At 32.4% G+C, this 10,234-nt stretch overlaps 2 protein-coding genes across 2 annotated transcripts; one reads left to right on the top strand and one right to left on the bottom strand.

Annotated features, from left to right (window-relative positions):
- Positions 1 to 1,086: 1,086 nt before the first annotated feature.
- LOC124536954 lies at positions 1,087 to 2,681 on the bottom strand. The gene is made up of 2 exons (XM_047113624.1): positions 2,528 to 2,681; positions 1,087 to 2,449 (listed from the first exon to the last, which is right to left on the bottom strand). Exons 1-2 carry the CDS (start codon positions 2,555 to 2,557, stop codon positions 1,970 to 1,972), a joined length of 510 nt encoding a protein of 169 aa, XP_046969580.1. The 5' UTR covers positions 2,558 to 2,681; the 3' UTR covers positions 1,087 to 1,969.
- A 203-nt stretch (positions 2,682 to 2,884) lies between these two features.
- LOC124536953 (sperm flagellar protein 2-like) lies at positions 2,885 to 8,701 on the top strand. Its single transcript, XM_047113623.1, has 2 exons — positions 2,885 to 6,232; positions 6,624 to 8,701. The coding sequence occupies exons 1-2, from the start codon at positions 2,925 to 2,927 to the stop codon at positions 8,668 to 8,670; spliced, it is 5,355 nt and encodes a 1,784-aa protein (XP_046969579.1). The 5' UTR covers positions 2,885 to 2,924; the 3' UTR covers positions 8,671 to 8,701.
- Positions 8,702 to 10,234: the final 1,533 nt, after the last annotated feature.

The following is a 10,234-nucleotide window of genomic DNA, read 5'->3' as shown; positions in this document are numbered from 1 at the left end:
TTCTAAAAAATCTTAGCGGCTTAGATTATACTTTTTTTATAGTATAGATTGGCGGACGAGCATATGGGCCACCTGATGGTAAGTGGTCACTATCACCCATAGACAATGAAGCTGTAAGAAATATTAACTATTCCTTCCATCTTTAATGTGCCACCAACCTTTGGAACTAAGATGTTATGTCCCTTGTGCCTGTAGTTACACTGGGTCAAACACAACAATACTGAGTACTTTTATTTGGCGGTAGCATAACTGATGAGTGGGTGGTACCTACCCAGATAGGCTTGCACGAAGCCCTACGACCAAGTAATACTGCTATAATATCAAAAATGTACTATAATTGTTGGTGCTCTTCGTCTTGTAACAAATAATAGAATGCGGATGGCCAGCGAATGGGAGGCCAAGTCCGGGTCCATATTGAACCGATTTAAATTGTTGCAAATTTAATTATTATACCTAATGTTTTTATATAAGTATCCCGAAGACCTATATTATTTTATAAACCTTATTATCAAGATTATAGGTATAATTTAGTTAATTAAATAAAATTTCATTTCAATCGAGCGGAAAGGAAAAATCGGCCGAGTGTCATGAAAGCCGCTGATTGAACAGCACAGCTCAGTAAAGTGGCTAGACGTCTAATTAGTTGACTGTTTTAGCAAGTATAAGTATACCTCATAAATCGATGTCATCATACTTTGACTAATATGATTAATTCATTATATGCACTTATTTCAATGAGACAAATTTATGATATGCGCGTACTATAAAGAGTCTATATACATAACTACATTCTCTTTTATTCACCTAAGAAAGCTAAAATTTTCGGCTACTCTATAATATACATTTAAATAACGTAAATAATATGAAACCTTCCTCTGTAATCTCAAGACTGAAGATGGGAATCGACTTTGATTTATACTATGTGGAAATAAATAAAAAAAGAATATCAGCATTAATTTTTCTAATTTACTTGTATTTGCACATAATTTTAATTAATTTTGTTGTATTTTTTTTTGATAATGACAAAAATAAAAGCAGGTAAGAAAGGTAACTAGAGTTCGTTAAAATAATAATAAAACAACCAAATATTTCAAGGCAATATTTATTTCAAATATTGTTTATTAAATAAGAAAAAAAAAAATAACAAAATATGTTAACAAACATGTATTAGCCATTCCTAAGTCACAAAAGCGAAACAGAGTGATAAATAATTGTTTTATTTTGTTTCAAGAATTAACACACTAAATTCAAAATATTCACCACAAAGCTGTGATGTTATGAGATCTCTAGTAAAAACTTATTAAAACAACCTTTGTTGTTTAACTAATCACAATTACTTTTTTATTAAACTACTTTAAAACATAATATAAATAAATTCAAACACACACATGGAAGCCAGTAAATTATACATCTGTGACTTAGAGAAAACAAAATTAAAATTGTTCTCAACAAGCACTATACGCTAAAGGTAACCATCAATTCTACTTTCAGACAATTTAATGGATATTAAAGTTAGGTGCATACAATACAATTAATATTTTAGAAGATATTTTGTTGTAATAATAAAATTGTTTAACGCACATTGACCTGAATTTCTATTTCTAAATTAAATGTATGAAGATACTATTATGCACCAAAGCGAGAATTAAACCATGAAATTAAATAATGATATTAAATATCCAATAGTTTCTATATCTGTTGAGCAAAAATGCTTATGATTTTAACTAACAATTATCTATCGGTACGTAACAGGCAGGAGAAACATGCAAAATTAATTTAAATTAAATCCTAGGAACATTTATAATCAGTATCTTCTAAGTTCCTTCAATCTATCATACATATTCATACACAGAAAAAATACATTCTGAGTTCATCGATCACTCAAATCTGATATTAACTACACACAGTTTCAACGCACAATTATTATTCATGGATACATTTACACGGGTTGATGTTTTTAATTTGATTGTCATTCGTCAACTTGTAATTTCTGAATTCTAGTCGACACACAATCCATATCGGGCGACGTTTCTGCCTTCGGTGGGGATTCTAAATTAAGATTGAGGTTCTCGAGCGATTGACATCGCTTGGCAGGGCTCTTGACGTCGACATTTTCTCTAATGCAGGTACTGGTTGATGGCTCTAATAAGTTATATTTAAAGTCACAGTTGCTGTCGTTAGCCTCACAACTGATGGCATCCGAGTTTTCACTCTTAGTTCTATGCCTTACGGGCAGCACGTAAGGGCACAGTCTGTTTTTATTTGTGCTTCTTTTCATACAATACCCCACCGTGACGTTGGAAACGTACCGCGTGTTCAGCCTCATTACGCCCAGATTAGTTTTTGATTCTCGTAAATAGTCACGTCGCGCTTCAGTTATTGCACTCAACATTCCCAAATCGTGTAATGCTTTATCCAAATTATCCAGATTCATGTGATGGCGAGGTTTCTGTAAACAACGTAATATGTTTCCAAATAAAAGATGGAGATACGGACTTTCTACTCAAGATGTCGGAAAGTTACATACACTTTTTTCAAATTCGTTGCATTTCATCATGAATAGATTTGAATGAAATTTATGAAATATGCAAAAACCGTGCGAAAATAAACATCACAAAAAAGTCATAATATGCTATGACATTTTGTGGGGCTTGCCATAAAAATATACAATATAGGGAAAATTTGTTTTTAATTGTTACCAGAAATCGACGTGATATGATTTAATTAGAATAGGCTGATTTTGTTAGACAAATATAAAAAAAAGTGAAGTTGATTTTGTCACTGGTCACTATCATCAATTAAATATTAAGAAATATATTGAATAAAAGTCGAGACAAGGGTGAAGAAAGATAACAGAAATGTCAAAATCGGAATAAAGATTTTTTTATTTCAGCTTTCATTAATTATTATAACTTTATTAGAAAATGGCAGAAATTTTAAAGGAATGGCTTTCCCATATTTTGCAGCATTCTATTACATGGGAAGCTAAAGAATTCGGAGATAAAATGAAAAATGGTCATATTATTTCATGTGTCTTACGGAGTTATAATGTTATAAATGAAGAAAAGCATTATCTTATAAAGCCAAGTAATATAAATGAAGATATAAAAAATAATTGGAAGTTTTTAACAATGTGGTTGCTTGAACTGGAAATCGAGTTAAGTGATACAGATTTGGCTAACGTAATGGCAGGACATGGTTCTTCAATACTTCGATTATTTTATAAACTTTTTCTTTGTTTAGACAAAAGAGATCGAACGAATTTTATTAAAAAGGAGAGAAAAATGTGTTCGAATTTAGTAGAAAAAATTGAACATCGGTTTACTGTTAAAAAACTAAAAGAAGAACAGGATCGATTTGTCGATTACCTAGCAAAGCCTTTATTAGATGAAAATCAATTCATTGAGTGGCAAAGAGAAAAATCAAAACAGATTCAAGAAACTTACGATTATTTGCGTCACAATTATTTAAAAACCTTAAAAAGAATAGAAGAGTCTCAAACTCCACTGAAATATCCAGAGACAACGACGAAAAAAATAACCAATAAAGATAAGAAAGAAATGGATAAATTTTCAATGAGGTATCCATGTAAATTCCACGATTATACTTACGAAGAGTTGTGTAATTTGGATGAAGCAGCTAAAGAAAGAAAAAAATCTATTTTTGATTCAGAGTGGACTAAAAATTATTTGGATAACCTACACAGTAGAATACATAAAAAAGCAGATTCTGAAGAATTTCAAAAACAGATAAGTAATGTTATAAGTGGATCGTTATGGGATATGTCTGTCGCTGAAGAGGAAGCAAAATTGGATATTGAGCTCGCTAAAAAAGTTATGAAATTGTCCCAGTTTGAAAAACAAATGTGTACACAAATAATGGAAACCAAGCAACAGGCTCGGAATTTAGTACAAAATAGAATCGCTGGTGAAGAGGAATTTGCTGAACAAAGAACTCAGCAATTTAATCAATTTCTTGACAATTTAAAAGAGGACATTAATTTAGGCTTAGTTGAAATAGATTTTGAAAAACAAAGACAGAATACTTTGCACAAAAAATTATATGCAGAAAAAATGAAAAGAAAAAGACAGCACTATTACGATATTTGTTATGAGACAATTCTATCGATAATTGATTACGCCACTAAATATGCTTATTATAAAAGGCTCTTAGAAGGCGATATACCAAACCATTTTATTACAGAGTGGAAAGCATTGTATTATAAACAACAACCCGTCTTTGATTATCTGGAGCCAATGGAAAATATTTTAAAAGAACCTGCAACAGATGAAAATCAGACACCTGATTATGAAGAAATTCTGCATTTAGAATTAGATAGACAAGAAGTTCTAAATGAGAGTGAGTTTAAAGATTATCATAATTATTTATATCCATGGTCACTAGATTTGTTAATTCCTAATTTTGATCCCGAGTCTGAAGATAGAAAATACGAATATTTAGGATTACGTATATTAGGACATGTAGTGTACTCACTTCTCGAAATTAAGTACCCACTCCCACCGCAACGATTACCAGCGACGTTACCAAATTATTCAGCTAAAGCCATCTTACGCAATCTACCGGACAACTCAATAACAATTGCTATGCAAATATTGTTAAACGCTCAAAAAATACATGTTGTACGCCTTGAGTCTGCTATCAATTTCTGTCTTAGACAATTCAAAACTGAATTGATTGGTTGTACGGATATCGAGCTATCATTTGATAAATTTATTGCATCAGCCCAAGAAGAAGATGCAAAAGAATTTATTAAGTTGTTAAAGTCTGAAGATGAGATAGTGTCAAAAAGTAGTGAAGCAAATTTGTCATTAATTTCGGGACCATTAATTGCTAACACTAAGCAAACACAAACACCTAAAGCTATACCCGAAGAAGACATAACTTTGTCACCTTCCGCAGAATTGGGTAGATATGCTTATGAATGCTTAAATTCTGGTAATATTTTAACGGATCATTTGCTCTGTGCTATAATAGTTGAGTATCTAAAGGACCAAGATAACATCAATGGCTTTGTTATAATAAACTATCCCAATTCTTATTATCAAGCACAAATTTTGGAAGAAACGTTTTCGGGCAGGGCACCTCCTGATGAAATGGAACTAGATGATCAAGACGATGTATACCTGGAAGAAAGTATTATGAAACACAGAGTCAAGAAAAAAGACCCCTACCTTCATGTGAGAACTTCTGAGCTCGTCAATGATCCTCATAAGAAGTTATCAGACAGGCCGTTTACAAGTTATTTTTCTTGCTACATTAAACTGAAAGAAACAGAAGATATTCTTCAAGAGTTTGTTATATGGAATTTAGATGAAGAAAATTCTGAACTAATAGATAGATTTTACGCTGTATTGGGAATCAATTACAGTATGTATTACGAAGTAATTGAAAAAGAGCAGCTAGCTTTGATTTGTAAGTATATAATTGGTGACTATACAATGCCCTTAAAATCGAACGATCGATTATTTGGAGAAAATGTATTAAGTATTCTCGACTTTCCATCTTCTGATGACAAGCGAATGAAATCAAAAATAGTCAAACCGGAAGTTTCTAATGGGAAATCTAAAGAAAAATTGCGTCGCAGTTCAAAATTAAGTAAATTATCCTCTTTGAATGATTTAAATGTCGTAAAGGCACCTGAGTCTATAGAAGAAATACAAAATGATGTGTTATTAGAAAGTGTCGATGCAGAAGAAAATGAGAGTAAAACATATTCAACTATCAGTACCGAAGAAGTAAAGCTATTGGCAGGGGAAGAAGACTGGATATATGGAGAACTACCAATACCTGACATTATTGGTAGCGCATTAGCTACCTGTTGGGAAGAAATAGAAAAAACGTATATACACGATATGAAACACTTATTCTTTGCGAAGAGATTGCAAATGAATTGTCTCGTCCCATATACGAGATTTCTTAAAGACAAAATGGAGCAAATCATAACTCTGCCATCTCAAAAACAAGATTTAGTTAGTAGTTTTCAACAGGAATATAATAGCTTTGAAAATGACTGGCGTGATATTCATTTTTCTAAAAACGAATGGCATTGTAAAGTAAAAGAATTACAACAAAGGTTATATAAAATATGTGACGAAAGAAAGCTATTTGCAGAACAACAAAGGCATATGCTTATTTGTGAAAATTGGGCTTTAGAAGAGATGACGACGATGGTGAATACGTACATTTCTTGTATGCAGACGGAACTGAATAGGTAAGCGTTAGTAGTTACGGTTTGAAATAAATTTGTTTTTGACTTTATTAGATACAAGTCATCGCCCGCCGCTTCACTTGCATTTTAAGGCATTTGTGTACGTAGCTACATGTAGGTGCAATGAAATGAAAATGAAACCGATTACTGCCGATTTACACAACCAATAGAAATAGCTCCCAATCGCAGAATTCAACGCTATTTGTCGCTATAGATTCTCGCGTCAGTTCAAACCGAAAAATCAAGTGCATTTACATCGACGTGTCAAATTGACGAATATATGAATAGGTCATATGATATAACCAGTTATCGCGAAAGAGCGACATATAGACAGACAGACAGACAGAATTACTTTCACATTTATAATATTTAAATTGATTGTTTTTTGTTTCAGAGCTATGTTAACTTATCAAACTTTGCACGATTTCTATTTTGCTATGATAAAGCGTTCTCCATCGAGTGATCGAATAACCTCAAAAGAATTAAATAAAATATTTAAAGAAACAGACGAAACACCCGGAAGTAAGAAGGGCGGCGAGGATAAATTGTATAGACAACTTAAAACTTCTTTTCAAGAAATGCAATTAAAAAATATAGAGATAGATTTCAGTAATAATCCTTTTCATTTTATTATAGAAAGTAACGTAAAATTTGCTTTAAAGAGTGTTAAAGATACAAATGATTCATACAGATCACTCATTAGTCGAGAATATAGTGAATTAGCCAAAATAGTACCAGCAACAAAGAAAAAGGAAGATAATAATTCAGTGGAGTCATTGAACGAAGAAGAAATATACAAGAATAATGCTCTTAAATGTATAGACGAATGGATTATGGGAATAAATGGTGAAATGTTCAGAGTTAGTTTACGTCTATTGGCGTTGCAGTACAAGTGCTATAAGGACATCAAATTATTTAACGATCACATATGCAAGACTTTTACAGACATTCAGAACGATATAAATAACTATTACCTTAACGAGATAAAATCAGTGGACCGCTTATGTAAATATTTACAATTGGCAGTTGAAGGTGGTAAGAGAATCCCAGAAAGTCTTGCACTGGAAGAAGACATGTTTATTATAGATGCTAATCTTTTGCAATTTTCCGCATCAAAAACAGAAGTGGAAACTGCTGTAACTAAAGAATTTGTAGCCGATATGCAATTCAAAATTTGTCACTTAGCTAGATTACGTTCACAATTCAAAATCGTGGCTCCAACTGGTTTAATATTGCAGCAAGCGTTCATTTACTTACTACAAGATTTTATTTTCTTTGGTAGAGAGATCTGTGATGGTCCTATGTTTCCAGAAGTTTGGAAACGAATAGATCCTGACCTTATACCGAAGTTAGTATTCTCATTGTTTGGAGAGGCAACGTATATTGATTGGAGGGATTTTCTCATTTTTTGTCTGAATTTACCATTCCCTTCTGTCGATGAATTGTTACTGCATCGTAAGCATTTTCGCTGCAACGATCTTGAATCTACAGAATTAATAGAAAGAAATAAGTTTATTGAAGAGGAACTCTGGTTTGAAAAGGATTTTAACTCTGAAGATAAGCATGATTTAATAAGGAAAAATTTAATAAAACATTTTCTTTTTGAATTGTTTGAGACTGCTGACAACGTCATGAATTATTCGGCTTTCTTACTAGCAGTCTGCAAAAATGTTGATCCTATTGAAGGTTTTGTAATGGCATTATCGATGGCTGTTGGTAAAGGCATCTGTTTCAAACTTGAGGAATGCAAAGAAATTGTGTCTAAGTTAATTAAAGATAAAAAATATAAAGACGAATGCCTAGTTTGTGCACATAAATGCACAGGCCAGTTTCTAGATAAGTTGATTACTAATGTTATCAATACATGTGAAGGTACTTCGATAATAGAGTTAGAATATACAGAGCCTGTCTTGCCTGAATCTGATAAAAAAGGAAAAAAGGGTAAAGGCGGTACAAAGGCTAAAAAGATTGAAAGTACTCAAAGTGCTCGAATACCGAAGGCTCAAAAGAGTCTCACAAGTCGGAGTAAAATAGCACAATCTACTACAGATGTAAAAATGACGTATATTTGTAAACCGTGCGAAGAGCACGTGGAAGTAGTTGAAGAAATACCATCAGAAAAAGAAGAGGTAATAGAAGAAGAGAAAGTTGAACCTCAGAAAGACCCAAATTTGGCTTATGTTGTGAGTCAATCCGTTATTTGGAAAATACTTAATATTTGTTTACCTTCTTTTTTTCAACTACAACCGGAAGTGGGAGCTGCCCCGTACATAGAACATGTGAAAGAAGCAATGCAAAGACTTGAAGATGACGATGAAAATAAAGACATATTTGTGTGTAAATTCGTTTCTGAACCCAATATATGCAAAATATTGCATAAAACAAAAAAGTTTTATGCCACAAATTTGGCTGACGAGGTTTATAAGATAATAAGTCTATAAAATTCTTATTATAGTATGTATATTTTATCAACGTTTGACTCGCAAAAATTAGTTTATAAAAACCCAATATAATACGAGATTAAATGGTTACAGGTGGTTAATGGTTTATAAATACAGTTGGGGACACCTGTGACATACTAGTATGTAATTCTGAAAATTATTTCCTTTAAATATGTACCAACAGTTCGTTCTATAAAACTAATTGTATTGTAGGTATCTTGGAGAGTATTGACCAGTTTTTAATTTGAAGAGTGTTTTTTTATTCTTAAACAAAATTTGAATACATATAATTATAAATAATATTGTGTTTATGATGTTGAAATAATAAGTAGAAATTTTAATAAATAGCGTGACAAAAATATATATATTGCGATTTAAGTTCAACTGAGCAAGATTAATTTGTATGGATGAAAATAATCCTGTCTGCCCTGTCACTGTCTGTAAAAGAAATCAAGTGAAATAAGCTGAAAATGCAATCTTAGTATTGTTCCGGTTTGAGGAAATAGTGAGTCAGTTTAATCAATGTTACATTACAGCTAAGATCCCAGTTTGGTAGCGTATTGACGATGAAGGAATGCTTGATATTTCTTACTGTGCGAGATGGGGGAATGTCATTTATGATGATTAAATATGAAAGAAAAATCATGATGATGGATAAAACATCAGCTATTGTGACATGCTTTGTGGTCATTTGTAACCCTACAGCAGGCTACTTCTCTTTCCTTGTATGATTATTTAAATAAACTAAAACATTAAATCCTATTTATGTGTACGCTAACGTCCTTCTTGATGTATTTGTCAATGGTGAACCTTATTTATTAGCATGGTGCACAAAAAAGTTGACCTGCGGAATTGTAGATGTAGATTTTATGTATGATGGGATCGCATTCAGAACTAACATATATTACCTTTTGTAAGATCCTTACCTTATATCCACGTGTGCAGATACAGTACTTAACAGCTTTCGCCTTCTGGCAAATGCTGGCAAAGCGGCAGGTAAAACCGGGCAATGAGTTTGCCTATAAATATTAATGCAAATTGCAAAGTGTTAACTGTAAATTTGATTTGCCCGTTTAAAATTAATATTTTGTTGATCATGATGACGATTGATTGTCAATAAGCTTATGTAACTGTGATGTAATTATCTAACTCTGACTGACTCATGGACTGACGGGAGTACAATACGTGGAGCATATGTATATTTTTGCAAAAAAATACGTAGGTGAGTGCGTAAGTTACGTACGAGAGCAATAAATCTCTGTGGTGATATATCTAATTTGTCCTCTAAAGGTGTTTGAAATAAGTCAATTCATTAAAAAGCAGTAAGATTATTTATTTGGAAAAGTCACTCATGGCCGTGACAATCACAACTCTTCTCCGAGGGAATGTAGTTTTTTTTTGTGATATAGGTAGCAAACGCACAGGAAACTCACCTAAAAGAAAATGAGTACGACCGCCTATGATGCGTGCACACATATCTTTAAAAAAATGTGTGCTTTAGTTAAAGGCTCCAAAGTCGTATCGGTTTTGAAAAACCACCGGCGATAGTTACTGAAGAAAATGG

This window comes from Vanessa cardui, chromosome 17 (assembly GCF_905220365.1).
Source record: "Vanessa cardui chromosome 17, ilVanCard2.1, whole genome shotgun sequence".
NCBI lineage: Eukaryota > Metazoa > Arthropoda > Insecta > Lepidoptera > Nymphalidae > Vanessa > Vanessa cardui.
This window is presented reverse-complemented; position numbering and strand designations above follow the sequence as displayed.